The sequence below is a fragment of the Myiozetetes cayanensis genome, unplaced genomic scaffold (assembly GCF_022539395.1).
Source record: "Myiozetetes cayanensis isolate MyiCay16 unplaced genomic scaffold, myiCay2020 scf2-11, whole genome shotgun sequence".
Classification (NCBI taxonomy): Eukaryota; Metazoa; Chordata; class Aves; order Passeriformes; family Tyrannidae; genus Myiozetetes; species Myiozetetes cayanensis.
The window spans coordinates 109,336,070-109,353,687 of NW_026087411.1; the positions used below are offsets into that span (position 1 = coordinate 109,336,070).

At 42.5% G+C, this 17,618-nt stretch overlaps 1 protein-coding gene across 2 annotated transcripts in view; it reads left to right on the forward strand.

The window, feature by feature from the left end:
• ADGRF5 (adhesion G protein-coupled receptor F5) overlaps nucleotides 1-17,618 on the forward strand; it is a 43,418-nt gene that overhangs the window by 16,311 nt on the left and 9,489 nt on the right. Inside the window, exons 3-17 of one of the 2 annotated variants that reach the window (XM_050316063.1) lie at nucleotides 928-1,055; nucleotides 3,232-3,292; nucleotides 4,054-4,218; nucleotides 5,487-5,666; nucleotides 7,167-7,294; nucleotides 7,762-7,820; nucleotides 8,491-8,633; nucleotides 9,458-9,664; nucleotides 10,680-10,907; nucleotides 12,281-12,445; nucleotides 12,580-12,798; nucleotides 13,058-13,276; nucleotides 14,456-14,617; nucleotides 15,870-16,066; nucleotides 16,665-16,844. In XM_050316063.1, the coding sequence (XP_050172020.1) occupies nucleotides 954-1,055; nucleotides 3,232-3,292; nucleotides 4,054-4,218; nucleotides 5,487-5,666; nucleotides 7,167-7,294; nucleotides 7,762-7,820; nucleotides 8,491-8,633; nucleotides 9,458-9,664; nucleotides 10,680-10,907; nucleotides 12,281-12,445; nucleotides 12,580-12,798; nucleotides 13,058-13,276; nucleotides 14,456-14,617; nucleotides 15,870-16,066; nucleotides 16,665-16,844 (2,415 nt within the window). In that variant the 5' untranslated portion in view covers nucleotides 928-953. The remainder of the gene's footprint in view (nucleotides 1-927; nucleotides 1,056-3,231; nucleotides 3,293-4,053; nucleotides 4,219-5,486; nucleotides 5,667-7,166; nucleotides 7,295-7,761; nucleotides 7,821-8,490; nucleotides 8,634-9,457; nucleotides 9,665-10,679; nucleotides 10,908-12,280; nucleotides 12,446-12,579; nucleotides 12,799-13,057; nucleotides 13,277-14,455; nucleotides 14,618-15,869; nucleotides 16,067-16,664; nucleotides 16,845-17,618) is intronic. The other variant, XM_050316064.1, reaches the window with a different exon arrangement.

Genomic DNA, 17,618 nt, shown 5'->3' on the forward strand with positions numbered 1-17,618 from the left:
ATTCTTGAGATAGGGAAGTGTTTTGTTAGGAATAGACAAAAAGTGCATATTCATAGCAAAATATGTGGTTTTTTATGTATTCTTCACCTCCCTTTTTCTGTTCCCTTTCGTTGTATAAATGTATCAGCATCTATTATGAAAGTCTGTGCTTGTTTTACCTTTCCCTTTGTTTCATCATCCAGTCTACTGTGTGAATAAATTAGCTTAGGTATTAATGAGCTGGAAGAGCTGGGTTTTGATTTCAGGCACCACATTATATTCTGGTCTGTCAGTATTCTTGGGTTCTAGGTTACTTATTTGTTAACTCCAGTGCAATTTATGGAGATGTACACTAAAAATTTAACATAACAGGGATTTTTTCCCCAGGAGATACCACTCTTCATTGTTTCCATTGTTATCCAAGGCATAACAAACATGCAGAAATCTCTAGCTGAGCCCAAGGTGATGCTACAGACCTCTCCTGAGTGGGATACAGCTGGGAGCAGAGCTCTCCCTGCTGCAACAGGACAGGCCCTCACTTAACAGCAACATTTCTAGTTTTTCCCTCATGTCCTCGCTGTGCATTTCCCAAGTACCACTGTGAGGAACACTTGAAGGTCCAAAGTCAACTTTCCTCATGGCAGATGGATTTCCAGCACCTCATTTGTCCTTGTTAAGAACCTGCTCAGGACTCTGCTTTCTCCAAGCGATTTCTTTCTCCTATTTTGAGTAGGTAGATCCAACATGGAAAAAGAGGAGATATAAGGGAAACAGTCTGATGGCAGTGGCAGAGGAATAATTACAGGCCTTGTTCCATGCCTTGTCTTGGATGGAGTGAACAGGCAGAGTGTGCTGAAGGAATCTGAAACATTGTTTCTGTAGGGCATGCTGGTATTTCCTACTGTGTGAGTCAGCTGAAAATTCCCTTTTGTTTCATTGTCTTTTCAGGTCACACAGCAAAGTCACTGGAAAAAATGCCGTCCCCAATCACTGCAGGTCTCCACTGCCTGGTTCTGCTGGTCTCAGCCTGCTGCCAGACATCACAGGACTCAAACTTCAAACCATTCCCATATGTAGTGAGTATTCTTTCCCAGTCCCATTAGTTTTCATTTGGTCTCTGTTTGTAGCACCCTGATGCTCTCCTTCACATCCACAAAACCTTGGAGGAAGTCAGGATAAGACCAGGGAGAGAAACTGAACCCAGAGTGTGTAAAAGAGAGGGAGAAATCCAGGAACTGGGCTCTTGCTCCCCAGTCTTAAAGCCTCTCCAGAAGGCACTGAAGAAAACACTTCTGGTTTCTCACCTGTTTTAGTCTGCAGGGGATTTCAGTTGCTGTCCCTGGAGCTAAGCCTAGGTAACAGTTACGTGGGCATTGCTCCTGGATGGAATTCACCCATCCTATGAGAGAAGATCCAAATATATCTTGCCTAGAAGTGACATGTCAACAAAACTAGCTCAGGCATGAAGGTGTTACAGGTGGGTGACAGGAGTCTCACTGCTGCCTTGACAATAGGACAAGTCCACAAGACTAAAATGGCACTCCTGAGTGATTTGTGTTTAGATGTTGCTCTTGGACTCAGATTTCACTTCAGTTTCCCACTTTCTTGATAATCCTCACATACCTCTTTTGCTTGATCTGTAGTGTGAATTATGGAAAGCCGTTTTGTGCTTCATCCTGTATATGGGTTTGTTAGCAGACAGTTTCTGCACAAATAGTCCCTAACAAAAAGAGGAACAGAGAAGCCAAGTTAATGAAAGTTAATATAGTTAATATAGTCTAGTGAATAAGTCTAGCCCACATATGTACCAACTCTTGGTCATCACTATTATTGTTAGACCAGAAAATACTTCTTTTGTCTTCTCCATTGTGAGAGAATGGAATAACCTCCTTTATTGAGCAGGTTGGAAAATGGAAACATGAAGAGGAAGACGGAAACTCCTTAAGCTGTTTCTACCACTATTCCCTGTCTTGGCAAACCAGGATGTGTCTGGTTCCAGCAGCCTCACCTGCACTTCAGCAAGTGTTTAATAGTGACCAAGTATCTTGCTTGGTCTGTTTTTTTCAAGCTGTCTCCATCTCAGCACTTAAGAGTTTTCATGAAAAAAAGCAACACCTTTTTTTTTATTTTTTAGCACCATTGATCCATGGTACATCCTGCAAATGAGTCATTATTTAATGGTGTGAAATATGTGAAGTATTTAGGAACATAGCAATACCTTTCAGTTGTTTGGGAGAATAATTGAAAAAGGAAACCACTGAGTTCCAAACCTGGAGCAAGCCGTGGATTGCAGTGGGATTTCTGTCATTCTTGCAGCCAACCTCTAACACGAAGGTCGTACCCCAGCAGTGCAAGAGCTGCCAGCGCGCCTTGGGATCTTCACTCCGGCACAGCTGCGACGCAAAGCCCAGCTCTAATCACACACCAGATGGTTCCTTTATGTAAAGAGATGACTTAAGAGTTGCCAAGCTATTCACCCTTTCTGTAAATAAAGGTTTCAGTAGGAATCAAGAAACTGGCAAAGCTGCAAATTTCCTGCCTGTGTCTGTGCTTGTTCTTTAGCCTTTCTTGCTAACGGTGGTGCCAGTGTATTTTTAGGGTACGATAAAAAAAAAGATAAGATGGTCTGCATCTCACTTGGCTGCAGCCTGCATAAACCAGTCATATTGAAACTGTGCCACCACTGCTCTGGTCAACTGTGTGTTACTGATGGCCCCAAAGTAGCTGACCTGGCAACTGAGCTGGAGCCAAGACTTTTCAATCCCCTTTCTTTTCCTACTCAGGGTGGCTTTGCTGCTGCAGAGGTGGAAGCTTAGAGCAAAGAGGAAAGAAAAGGGTGATGAGAGTCTGGTTTCTGGATGCAAAGGCCAAGTGGCTGGGTTTCCCAAGCACTGGGACCATCCCCACAAGGCTGGCCCAGGATTAGGGGCACATATCCACTCCATAGCAGGGATTGCAGCTCAGACACAGAAATCCTTTTAAGCTGGGGCAGTTGCCTTGCAGAGATATGCAAAGAGGCATCTGCAGTCTCAGTACATCCCTCAGCTGGTGTTTAACCCTCCTCTGCTAGGAAAATAGAAATATTTTGTTTAAAGAGGGAGATGGGGTGGGAGGTTGGAGGGTTGGGACCAGGGTTGGTGGGAAAAAATTACCTATGTCAGTATTTTCTTCACTAATTTCTTTTGCCAACAATGGCAGCTAAAGCTTTACTTTGTTCTTCTCACAGAGCTTCACTTTCTTTTTTTCCCACAGATTGACAGCACTCTAGGAGAGGAAAGCTTCTACCCAGATATGCAAAGGCAGAAGCGAAATGGTATGTACACAAATGTATGATAACAGAGCAGGTTTCTAGTAAACCAAGGGTGAAATCACTGTTAGGGACAGCATCTTTTGATGTACTGAACTGGGAACATCAAGGGAAAGGTGTTATTGTGCTTTAACCCCATTGAAGCACCACAGTGCCACTCCCTCACTCTCCCTCGGTGGGATGGGGAGCAGAATCAGAAGGATAAAGTGAGAAAAGCCATGGGTTGAGATAATGACAGTTTGCTCAGTAAAGCAAAAGAAGGATTCATTTGCTACTTCCCATTTTCGGACCTGTGTTCAGTCATCCTCAGGAAAGCAGAACTCTCCAGGTCCCTCTGGATGGCATCCCTATGATGACAGATACCAGCACAGCTTCTACAGTAGTTGAAACACCAGTGTAGAAAAAACCCTCCCCAAGCTTCTTAGCAGGACAGGGGCCACAGGATAATCCTATATCGCCTCAGTCTGTGGCTGACAGCCCATCCACTCATTGACTCGAAGGAGAGAAGGGATGAGACAGTTTTTCTCTGTATATATTATGCCACTTATATCCTTTTCCTATTGCTCTGAGACCAAAGAAATCTGGCTTTTCTCAGACAAGCAGCAGATAAAACAGAGGCAGAGTGTCTGCTGAGGGGGAAGCAAGAAGATTCCCTAAGCAGAATGCCACCAAAGTTACCATCAAATAGCGACAGAGCCCAAATGCCAAATCAATTTGTGATTTACCTTTAAATACAGCTTTGCAGTGTCATTCTGTTTCTCTTTCAGAGTATATTTTTGATGTTCCCCTTCCAGAGTACACAGTTGACATTGAAGTAAGCCTTACAGATTCATCTTACCTGCAACCAATTAAAGAGTATTTTAAAAATCTTACAGTGCCAACAAACATTTCAAATATACAAACGACAGTTTCAAGCATCCACATTACAACAGGTGGGTTGGTTGGTTATTGATTTTAATATTCTGGATGATGTGTTATTTTGTCAGTATTTGATGCCTCCCAGTTCTACCACCCAGCATATTTAGAAAAATCAGCAAAACTGAACCATCTCTGCTGCCTGCTGAAAGACCCAGCGAGACTGAAGCTCTAGCACACAACAGCATGTTTTGTTATCTGTGTCTTACCACTGCTCTTTAGATGATGTTGGCATTAGGAGTAGCTCTGAATGCTTTTCTTTTCCTAAGGAAGAGACAAAGCCAGAGGAAGCCTGAGCCAAAGGATCTTGGTCCAGTTTGGCTAACAAGCAGTCTGAGTTACTTTCAAGTTTCAGGAAGCTGGGACAGCGGTTATCAGACTGTTTACTTCCCTCCTCCTGTATTTGGGACGTAAATCGCCGTAAGAGGCTGTACCCTGACCCTGACAGAGACAGGCTGCATGAGAGGCAGTCTTTTCCTGTATAACTCACTTAACTTATTCTTACAGGGCATGATATCAGGCAGGTCTTATTACATAAACTGGGGTTGTGCAACATCATATCTGAGTAACTAGTGAAAAGGCACCAAGCATTTACAACAGTAGAGGAGATTTGGTACCTCCTTATCGCTGGCCCATAAAGCAGTGAAAGGAAGTGTTTAGCAGTTCCCAAAACAGCATGCAAATGGATCTTTTAAAGGCCTTCTGGGTCACATGCGATGTGTAAAAATAATTTTGTTGATATCCTACTTTGCAAATGACATATTAGGAGCAGAAGAAGTTGCAGTCAAGTTGGGGCTTTTTTGTTGGTTGGTTTCTTTTTTTTTAGTGCTTTAAAGCACTTTGTGATAATGTTACCTTCTGCCACACGGCATCTGTCAGGACATAGAACAACACAGCAGCCTGGACTCTGAATGACCCTGCTCTTACAGTCTTTAAAAGCTGATATATTTGCTTTTCCCCCAAGTAACATAGAAATATCCAATCTGAAAAGTATCACAGGACCCTGGCCAGAATGCCAGGCAAATTTTTAGGATCAGGCTTCACATTTCCATTCAGTTACTTATAAGTAATTGATCAGGCTTATCACTGTACCAGTGTGGTTCCCATTTCTGTTTAGTGATTTACAACTGGTGGAGTAAGATTTGCAAGTCTTCTGGTCATCCTGTTTGCATCATTCAAGTGAACTCCCAGGAAGGGCAACATTTAATTGGGACCACCATCATGAAGATACAGGAAAGTAAATACTTATCACCATTCTCATGGTATTTCTCTGTCTGTCTGACAGTCTGTCTCCCCAGTGGTGAGAAGAGCAGCTGTTGTTCCTGTGAAAAGGGATATGCCTGGCCGAGCAGGGTGTGCAGTGACATAATACCCTGCCCTTCTCTCAGCCTGGAACCTGCCCTGCCCTGTGGCTACATGCAGAAAATGCCTTTCTACGGACCTTACTGCGAGCCCCAGACTGAAGGTAGGGGGACACAGAGCTGAACTCCATCACTGTACAACTCATATACTGGTTAGAAGTCAGAATAGTGCCAAAAGGTGGGAAAAAACAGCATGTCAGGACTCAGCTGATTACCACATTGTCTGTGAACGTGGAAATTCTGTAGAGATGGTCTAGAACCCTTCTTGTGGTAGGGGCCCACCTTGGCCCAAGTTACTTGCAGATATTTAGTGCTATTTGGAGCCCCAGCTCCTGGAGTCACTCACATGCCTCTTTGTGACTCTCTGCTTTTGCTAAGCAAAGAAAGTTTCATCTCATCAGATTTTCACAAATGTGACCAAAAGTGTGCCATAGTGCTCAAGAGAAGAGAAGGAACTAAAAAGCTCAGCACATGTCTTTGGTTTTATTTCATGACTCCTGTGACAAAGTGCCTAGGAGTTTTTAGGAACCTGACTGATGACTGGTGACAAAAGGATGGACACTTAGGCCTGACAACACTGGGGTGGAACACTAACTGTTGTCTCAGCTATCCAAGACAAACACCCATGAGGCTCTGCTTCTTATTTGTGATGGAGCAGCATGCAGAGATACCCAGAGGCAACACTAGATCTGGAAGCATTCCAGTACTGTCAGCATGCCCATTCTAATCAACTCTGCTTAGAGGGAATGCTTTTATCACCAGGCAGTCCCATATCCATATTGCCATACTATTTCCAGGACTAGAGGTAATACCTGTTTCATGTAGAGGTTGCACACACCCCTTAGAAGTCCAGGCCCCTGGGTCCAGAGCTACTTCACACGTGGTATGGACATGTTCTTAAATGAACCCAGCGAGAAAATTACAGTATCTCTCTAAGCATTTTATATAATTTTGTGCTCACTGATGAGTCTCCACCTAGAATATTACCCTCCCAAAGCACTGGGGATTTTTCCATTCATTGCAGGGAAACATAGGTGGAGATTCATCCTGTGTACCTTACATTATGTGAAAGTTAAGTCTCTGATCAAAGTTGTTCATCCATATAACATCCTCATATCTAGAGCAGTGTAGGAATTCAACCACTGCAGGAAAGCTATCATCTTCTGGATATTTCATCTTCTAAAGATGTCTACAGCTTTGCATCAACTGGAAAGGGAGTCTAGGTATCTAGCAGATGGCAAGCACCTAAATTAGATATAGAAAATTAGAAGAATCAAAATTTTCTTATTATACAGATGAATCTTGGCAAGTTGTCATTATTTTAAACTGAAAGAGGGTAGATTTAGATTAAATTCAGGAAGAAAATTTTTAAGATCAGAGTGATGAGACACTGGAGCAGGTTGCCCTGAAAAGTTGTGGATGCCCCATCCCTTAAAGTGTTCAAGGCCAGGCTGGTGGGTTGGACTCGATGATCTTGAAAGGTCCTTTCCAATCCAAATCATTATATGATCCTAAGATTATTAAGTTAGAAGAAAAAGCAAAGAAATCACTTTGTAAGCATTGCTTTTATTATTTTACCTTTATTTTACTGTCTTTCCTTACAGACTCATGTGGTATGGGAGAGCCCATTGTAATGTATATGTCAGTCAGACTCGACATAGACTTTCTGGATGATCTCAGGGATTCTTCCTCTATATTATACCAAAAATACAAAGCTGACCTTGAAAAAGCGGTAAGGACTTTAGTTTTTCATCTCTGAAGGTAGAGAGCCCTCTAAGAAATATGGTGTTTACCCTAAGTGTTGGGGATATAGGGTGGCCTGTCACTGTCTGTGTGGGGAGCTGGGAAGTATGCAGCAGTGGGAGATACAAGGTGGGCCAAAGCTGACTCCACTCGAAAGGAATACCAGTATTCCTATTGGTTTTAATGCACTGGCCAACCAGGAAGTATTCAGGGATCTTTTCTATCTAAAGCATGAACCCCACAATATTTGTCTGAGCTTAAATCCATGGGAACACACATTGAATGAATCCATCAACAGACATTTACCCCGTGACAGTGGTGAGAGCACCAGGCCCATTCTATGAGATGTGCTACATGCCCATACTCACATCAGTCTTGAATGGAGGGTTTCCTATTTTAAGCACACTGGAGTAATACATAGAGCACTTACCTCATGTCATATGTCTTTGTTTACAGTTTAATGCAAGCTACAGGTGTTTACCAGGCTTTGTATCAGCAACAGTAACTGGTTTTAGGTAAGTAAATGGTTTCATTTTTTCCTGAAGACATAAACTTTCTGTCCAGAAAACTTTCTGTCTCAAGGAGACACGAGTTAGCAAAGGCTACATTCACTCTGGCTGGAACCCACTCCCACTATACACAGACTGAATAACAGTATAAGTACTGCAAAGGAAAGCCCAGCTATGAGCATAGAAATAGGGTAAAATTTGTCACTCTGGAGAAGTCCAAGAAACATAATCATTCTCCATCTGATTCAAAGCCTTTTATGGGAAGAACTGAGTTCCACCCAAAAGAGGAAAAGGATGCAAGTAATCCTCACATCATTTCCTAGATCATGAGGAAGATGAACTAGTACATTGACTCTGGATGCAACACTGGATAAAAAGGATATTACTTGTGTCCACAGATATTTAAATGCAGCTGTATTTTAGGTTTTCTAAGGGAAGTTTACTGGAAATAAACACCAGACGAGGAATATGTCACATAAAGGTGTTTGTTCTTAGGAAAAAGCTGTAGCACAACCTTCTTGTATATCAGAGCAAGTCTTGAGTCCCAACAGGAGCCTTACCAGGTGAGCCCAGTGAAGCCTTCTCAGCCATACAAGATGGGTCACCACAATTAGAAAACCACTAATAGACAAGGATATTTAATTCTGATGCTTTTCTCATTCTTGTATCTGTTTAGTCCTGGAAGTGTTTTTGTGAAATATGAAGTAAAAGCAGGACCAGCAAGCGCCAGTCAGATTGATAAATCCAACAAAGCTGTATTACAAGTTCTAGAACCATTCTACCAGCCCAAACCATCTACCTTCACAACAGAACTGCCTTGTAAGTTAAAGCTCTCTCGGTACTTTCCTTCAACTTCTACTTCAGTATTTTTAGCCTTAATCATGTAGCTTCCTTATACTGTTGATTATTTGGTACACGGCCTTCAAAACTATTTATTTCTCTGGCTCTTTCTCTTTATCCTTTGTCATCAAAACTTAGGACTTTCATGAGAGGACCATGCATGCAGTACCTTCCATGAAAAACCAAAGCCTTCCAGGTATTACACTGGACTTGATCACAGAGGTCTTTTCCAGCCTGAACTATTCGATGATTCCCAATGACGTGTCTCTGAAAGGGAGAGAGTTTGAACACCCCTAAGTTCACCTGCAGAACTGAGACAGCTCTTAGCATGTCAGGCTGCCAGCACTTCCTTAGAGCAAAATGAAAACCTCTCGCAGTTTGCTGAGAACACATTGCCCTTGGCTTCCTTGGCACATTTTCCATGCTGCTGCTGGACAGTGTGTTACAATTCAGTTGCCTTATCAAGTGTTCCAGAGGTGCTGTAGTCTCAGAGTGCTGGAATGTCTGTCTCAGAGGATTACTTCAACCTGGTTGCTTCTCCTCCCAGTTTATCTACTTAGAAAGCAGCAGTGGTAATATTTCTAGCTCTCTGCATAAAACCTGCTGGGATCTTTGGCTGAAAAAGACAGTAAAAGAATATATAGAGGGAAAATCTCGTGGCTTGTATCAGAGGTAGTACCCTGCACCTGGGTAGTACCCTTCACCTAGTTGTGAAGCACCTGGGAACCCCATAAGATGAAAGACACCACATAGTCGTGAGATGAAATTACAGTAATGCAGAATGTTTCTCTCTGTTTCCCCAGATCGGGTAAACTTCAAAGCGGAACCCTTGAACATTTTTGAAGGGGATACAGTAACACTGACTTGTGAGATAAATTCAACGTTCCACAGTGCAACCTGGTATCGCTCTGATCAGATCATCTCAACCAGCTTCCGGCATTCCATAGAGACAATTGTAGGAACCAGAAGGTCGATTCTTAAAATCACCAATGTTACGATGGAGGATTTTGGTATGATTTTATATCATTAAAACAGCAGATGTAACCTCTAGTTATTGTGGCAGTTTTGGGCACCACAACATAAGGAAGATATTAGGCCATTAGAGAGGGTCCAAAGGAGGGCAACAAAGATGGTGAAGGGCCTTGAGGAGAAGCCATGTGAGGAGCAGCTGAGGGCACTTGGTCTGTTCAGCTGGAGAAGAGGAGACTGAGGGGAGAGCTCATTGCAGTTACAACTTCCTGGTGACAGGAAGCAGAGGAACAGGCATTGATCTCTTCACTCTCATGACCAGTGGCAGCACTGGAGGAAAAGTGATGAAGCTGAATCAGGGGGTTTAGGTTGGATATCAGGAAAAGGTTCTTCACCCAGAGGGTGGTTGAGCACTGGAACAGGCTCCCCAGGGAAGTGCTCACAACACCAAACTTGACAGAGTTCAAGAAGTGTTTGGACAACACTCTCAGGCACATGGTGTGATTCCTGGGGATGGTCCTGCTCAGGGCCAGGAGCTGGACTCAGTGATCCTGATGGGTCTCTTCTGCTCAGGGCGTTCTGTGATAAATACTCTGCTGTCTTTGGCAGTACCTTCTGAGCAGCCTAAGAGCCTACTTTCCAAGGCCAGTTCTAGTGGAGTCCCCCCTGGGCACTTACTCTTTGCCCATTTCTGTGTAGGAAACTTTTGCACAGTCTACATTCTTACCATGACATATTGATGCCAGAAGGACTATGGGCAACATACAGGTCCCAAAAGCACCAAGTCCACAAGATTTTAACTATTTCAGTCCCAGAACACTGGTCTCTTTTCAATTACCCCTCAACATTACCCCTCTTAATCTGGATGTATTTGGCACCAGAAGTCTGCAGAAAACATCCTGCAGGTGACGTGAAGGTACATGTTGATCAGCAAGTAGCAAAGCCACTGCAGAGCAGGGAGACGTGAAAACTAGATGTGGAAGTAGATCCTAATTCCAAATATATGCAAAACCAAAAAACTGTTCTCAATGCTAAGAAACTGTCTATGCTTTACAGGTTCCTATAAATGCACTTTCACAAATGCCAGTCAGTCTTACAGATTGAAGGCCACAGAAACAATATATGTCTCTCCACTACGTATTACTCCAAATGTAAAGGAGATGGAAGTTATATGTAACAGTCCTGAAACGCAGAAGAACAGCCCTCCGCTGTCCTGTTGCATTGACAGACACTTACCATCACTTGATGCTTCCTGGAAAGTAAATGGAACAATCAATATTACAGGTAAGATTAACAAAAGCTGTCTTTCACCTGCTGGGTTTGTTTGTGGTTTAAAGATCTCCTCCTAACTGGCTCCCACAGAGTCCTAGGATAAATACAGGGTATGCTCCAAACATCTGGCAGGGGGAAGTACAGACTCCATATGTGCTGTGCAGGTGCCAGTGGGGCTCTGGGCATCTCCACGCACTGTGCAGACATTGATGCCCTAAACTGTGACATCCTGGATGGACACAGCTACCTGGACCAACATCACACCAACTGCTTCTAAAAAGCTTATTTCTGCATTGTCTAATTTTGGGAGAAAGGATGGATGCATCAGTCTTTACTACTACCTCCAGAATCACCTGTGGGGCGCAAAGAGCTTCTGTGTACCACATACCACGATTTAGCAAACCAAGAGAGGCAGGTGCTTTGAAACAGCTGCAGCACAGCTAAATACTGAGAGCACAGTTTCCCTCTCCACCTGTAGCTGTGATTCAGCACATACCAGTTGTGTCAGTGGCATTCCATAAGGCTTTGCTTCTAACATAGAGAGTTAATAAAGGACCAGGTAAATGTGCTACAAAGAGTTACAAAATGACATTAACAGAAAATGCTCATAAATGTCTACTGAACCATCATCCTAAATGGTCCATTGCCCTCTTAATATTTTATGTGTATAAATTAACTTGTTATTGTTAACTTTTTGCTATAAATGAAATTTAGCAGAAAGCAGGACAGCAAAATCAGATAAAACCTTCAAAGCTCATGCACACAGTCATTTCCACAGAGAACAGGTACTGTGGTACAGCAGTGCTTGCAGAGGGTGGGGGAATCCTGGCCTTCTGCAATGAGCTGTTTTGCCCTTAATTCCCTGGTCCAGGCTTTCCCTCAGGAACTCTGCTGTGCTTTCGTGCCAGATGCACTGCCAGCTGCAGCACAGGATAGCTTTAGTGCTTCCAGCTAGACCATCACTCTTCAGATTTAAAGTCAAATGACTGTCAAGTACCTAAAAATTTTTATTTCAAAATTAGATGAAGTTAACATCTGCAGTATTTACTCCTGGTTTACTTACCTTTACTCATCCTAAATATCACAGATAATGAGGTTATGCCCTTTGTTTTGTGTTACCCTGGGATTTCCAAGCAATCCTGTTGCTCTCTGACTGGTTTTGGCAGTAGGTGCCCAGCTCTGTGCTGAGATTCATCTTTAGGCACTTGGAAAATGTTGCCAGAATAAAAGATGTGAATGAACTTCAGCATTGAGGAGTTAAAAGTGCCATGCTGTCAATTACATACAAGCCCATAAGGGTTTCTTTGCCTAGAATGCTTGCTTCTAATTTCCAGAGGTGTTTCTGGACATCTATAACCCTTCAAGGGATGTTTATTTCTCTCTAGGAGTCTCCAGTTGGGGTGGAAACTGCACTGAATATGAGCTCAAAATCGAGGAGTCACTATGCCCACCTGAGAAGTCAGGTACAGTGACAACATATACGTGTGAGCTGCAGACTAAACACGGAGCCAGGGCCAGTCAGACCATCAGAGTGACATACCTCTGGAAAGGTGAGAGTCGGGTGGCTGTGACAGACCAGCAGCTCTTTAACGTGTGGGTGGCCTCTGTGGCACATGGCATTTGCAAGAAAATGCTTAAAAGTGACTCTCAATAATGTGACTTTTGTCCTGTGTTGTTGTGTCAGCCCACGTAACAGTATCTTCAAGTACAAACTCACCAATTCCCGAGGGATATCCGTTCAATCTGACGTGCAAAAGTGATGCGAGCAGTTACGACAGTATCAGTTGGAAAATCCAGTCTGGAAGTGACACAAAAACAGTAGCCTGTGATATGTGCATCAAAAATAGCAAATTCCCAGCCACATCCATGCTCACAGTGAAGTCTGCCACACAGGACTGGAGCGGTGAGTGAATATGCTGTTACTGGCTACGAAGGCAATGAAATCTCTGTGCCAGATCATTTGCAGCATCCCTAGCCCAGCAAAATGGTGAAGGCCACAGTAAATAAAAGCCCCACAGTTAAAATTATAAGTGCTGGGGGAGAGCAAGGCGCGATGCTGCCAACAGCGCTGGACTTGTTCAGCATTAGGGCTCATCACCATGCAGAACCTGAGGAGCACTTCTGTCAACTGAAACATGGTTTTTTTCTATCACTTCTTTTAGGCACCCACATCTGCACAATCTCCCAGCAAAACTTGGAGAGCTCTGCCAATATGACAGTCGAGGTTATTTCCTTGCCCCTAAAGCAGAACATCCTGATAGACCCCATTGCAGCATCGATACCTTGTGGAAAGCCACAAGCCCTCGAGTGCTGCATAAGTGCGAACACCACGGAAGATTTCTCTGTTACATTTGTGATTGGACAAAAGGGATTTCCAGCTGGTAAGATACAATAAACTTGCAATATCATTAGTTTCACTATATGTCATAACCCAGTCTCTGGGGTTTTTGTTTTCAGGTAAGTCTGTGCAAACAATTCATACTTACTGCTCTTATGATAACCCACAAGTACTCCTAAGAGTTTAAAAAAAAGGGAAATGGAATTTTTTTAGGATGGTTAGCATGGCTGAGGAACGTGGCTGGGATTAATAGAAGAGCAACTGAAGCCACTGCTGTAGTGATAAATACATACTGGGTAAACTCAATGTTTGGTTTGACTTGCTGAGCAGGGAGAAGTGGGCATTCTTACCCTTGTTCAAATTAGAAATTGCTGAGCTCCATTTATTTGCTTTTATCTTTGCCACTTTTTTTGAACGAAGTATTGAGAACGTTACTTTAGAAAATCTACTAATTCACAACAAATGTAGACTAATCTATTGAATGCAATTCAAAGAACTGTTCTGTTTTCTTTGAGGATAAAGGTAACATGTCTTTAACAGCACAAAAGGCCAAGTTTCTACATATTAAAATTTAGGGCCATTCTGCAGCTTCACTGATATATTTTTATATACCATAAGTTTTCGAGTGAGTTGGGTTTTATATACTAGAAGTTTTCAAGTGAGTTACAAAACAGTTAATTTTAAAAAAGCAGAAAACAACATGCAGGAGTGCAAAAACAACAGGCTGAAGAGTAAAGCAGGTAGAGACTGAGGAGTCCTTTGGTAGCTAAGAAAAAACCCAAGATCTTCTTGGAAGAGACTGCAGGCAGGTACCCTCAGGCAGAGGTACTGAAAAGCAATGGGAGCGTGGTACAGATCCTCAGTTCAAAAGAACCATAAGAACAGCAAAAAAGTATCCTAGCCTAAATGAAACACCTGTGGTAGAGGCAGGAAGAGTATTCTCCAAAATGATTTCCAAAGCAAATTTTGGTTCCTGAACAGTTAAAAGGGTTTAGGAAGGGTTTGCTCATGCACCAGTAAGAGAAAGTACATTGATCACGCAGCAGCTTCCATTTATTCAGTGGGGAGTTAGAGACAGAAATTAGTGTACAGAGAGGGAGCTTTTTCACAAAGGAATTTTTTTTGTAAGACCCACAGAAAATAAAGTTTTGCTGAAGCTTTCTGCTGTTTTCAGCTGATTGACCCCAAATCTGTGTTAACCTGTCTTCATCCATCCATACAGGGAAAGAGAAAAAAGGAAATTTGTTTTGCTACACGTACAGTTACACAGGAAGTGACTGTAGCAAAGAGAAAGAGCTCACGGCATATTGCAAGTTTAAAAACAGCAAGTTTGAAAATCGACAGGGGGTTGACAGTGAACATATCAGACTGCACCTGATTCCTGGTAAGGAAAAAGTAACTATTTATAGCTGTTAAATTGGTGGTCCCATTTGTCTTTGTTAAATCAGATGCCACAAATTCATCACCACTGACATCTAACAGGAACAATTTTTGTTAGCTAAGAACTTTTGTATCTTTTTTTTTTTTTAATGGGAAATTTTTACATACGGAGGAAAACATCAGTTTTAATGTAATTTAAAAAAATAAATAGACAAGGTGTTTTGTCTTCGCTGCATTTGACAGTGATCCCAGTATGTTCAAAGCAGCAATAGTTTAGTCATCTACTGTCCCTACTTCCTTCTGGTGCAGGCTGCACCACCCAGTATCATCCCCTCTGTTGAAATGCGGTCGGGCATCTCCCAGCTTGCACCAACAATTTATCAAAGATCAAAGGTTTTGGAGTCTCAGGAAGAAGTCATCTGGCTCAGGAGGTCAGCCTGTGGGAGAGCATATCCACTTGGAACACAAGAAGGGCAACCTCCACGAGATGCTGCAGGGACCAGGGCAGACCCAGCTTCCAGTCAGCTCTACAGGGAATGTTCGATGGTTAGAATTCAGCATCACTAAATCCATCTCTGATGTTTAGTTCTGACAAGAGTTTGGATATTTCAGCTTTTTATTCTAAATTGGAAAGAAAGTAATGTTGGCCCTTCCCATAAGGCAGAAATTTTGGTTTTTCCACAGTAGTGATGCCTACAGTTGAATCAGTGTATCTGCCAGATTTCACTCCCCTGGGACAATAAATATGCAGACACTTTAATTACTTTAATCAGCATATGCTGATATGACTAACCCAATCAAAGCCAATTAGCAGGACTCACTGTTCATCAAAAAGGTGTTGAGGCCTCACTATTGAGGTCTTAATGAATTTCCTATTAGTGCTACAGCAGCACTGAGTCCCTTAGCAGAACAAACTTTGTATGAATTATTGTTCACTTAGTGGTCAATATAATATCACTCCACCTCTGTCCAACCCTGTGATCTAACAGATAAATCCTAAAACTTTGGATATTGGTTTGTTGATTTGATTCAGTACTCAGAAACAGGAGCTTTATTAGTTATCTTTTTAATTTCATTATTCATAAAAAAATTGGGAATGCAAGACATACATCCTGAAAGGTTGTAATTAATGAAGAGAGGAAGCTGAAATCATGATTTAAAGACCTCTGAACTTCAGGAAGTCACAGGTTTGATGGGGTTAATTTATTAATCTCTCTGCTTCTTGTTTTCTACCTCTATGACTTTCCTCTGTACAGATAAGCAAGTTTCCTGCTCAGACAGATTAGGCACTGGACTAGAAAGGGGCACATTGATAAAGCCATGCCGTGAGTTAGATAATCCAGATGGTTTTACCCGAGGCAGTACAACTTACAAGTGCATCAACAACTCATGGAAGGTCGCGAGGAATGACTGCCTGTCTGTATCAATAAACAACCTGCTGAGTAGAGCCGAGGTAACATTTGTGGGTTTTCTAGAGGTTGGGGTGGAGAGGCATGGAGGGGGAGAAGAAAGAGCAAAAATTTTTGTTGCTTGATTTTTGCTTATCATAATCTAAAATATATGAAACATTAATAACTTTCTTTTAAAAGCTGGAGAATGTTTGGCTATATCTACAGTCAGTGGAAGAGGCAAGGTCCCCTCCTCTGGCCCAGAGGCCATGTGGCACTGCGTGGCTGATATCCACACACATGAATGCTCTGTCTCCCAGGCAAGGTGACCTTGTTCATAGCATCCATAAGGAGCAGTTGCTGGCCTGGAGTGTTCCCTGAGCCATGCTCAGGGACTGCCTTGATGAACACTGGTTGGCACAAGCCCAGATCAAGCTGCAGAGCACACCGACAACTCCAGGCTACTGCCCAACCTCACCCCCAGGCCCTGTTTACAATGCCCACTCCCCTGGTCAGTTCACTTTATGGACAGGTGCCAGGCTTCTGTTTTCAGCCTTGGTATCCTACCATAGTGCTCTTTATTTCATCCAGAGTTACCTTTCTCTCAGTGAGGCTAGAGAGGCAAATTTCACATGTGTGATATACTGTTATCTTCTGTTCCAGTCCTTGGTCAACAGCCCTGAGTCAAAAGCAAAACTACCTAACTACCTTGCAGAGCTTAAGGAACAGATTGGAAAGGAGCTAAACACGATAAACAGTTCTCCTGCAAACTTAGGTGCAATCGTTTCCATCCTGGATATGCTCTCCTCTATCCCAGCAGATGCAGATGAGCTCACTATTCAGGTGAGGTTTTATTTTAAGTCTTACCTACACCTACCAAGCCATTTGGCCCCTTTTGTCACAGGGGATGACATTCTTCCTGAAGAAGTTTCACAGTTAATTAGGATCAGGAGCAGGAAAGGAAGGGGATGAGGTGAAATGACAGCAAAGATACAGAGGAGTTTATAAAAAGTCAAAATTATGAGGACAAGAAGCCTATGCATGAAAGAGAGGCTGCTGTGTGCTTAGAAACTAGAAATGTTCTAGGGACCCACAGAAGTCTCCAGCATTCTAAGACAGAGGGTAGGTTTAGATTATATATTAAATTCCAGAAACCATGATCAAACAAGGAAAAGAAATCAGATGTTACAACAAATGAATAACAAAAGAAATCTTAGAAATAGTTGAGAACCTTGATTGTGAGGTATAGAGGAAAAGCACTGTTCTTCTGAACAGAAAAGTGCAAAGAGACTTGATGGTTTGTAGATGGAGGACCCTACATGAGAGAGACCAAGAAATCAGATAGCACAAAGGCTGAGAAAGAAGGGAAAGAAGGTTTGAGAAGAAAATACTAAGTAATATGTAAAAAGGAATAGTCACGCAGATCTGCTTTTGGAAACCTTAACTTGAAAACAGAGCATGCAGAAGGTTAACAACTGGAGGTTTCACATGGATTGAGCAAAATAAGAAAATGCTGGGCTTTTTCAAAAGGCATTCTTGAACCATGCATAAATTACCATCAGAAACAACAATGATTTGTGTAGCATTTCAATAACTACATTATTCTATTGTTGTTCC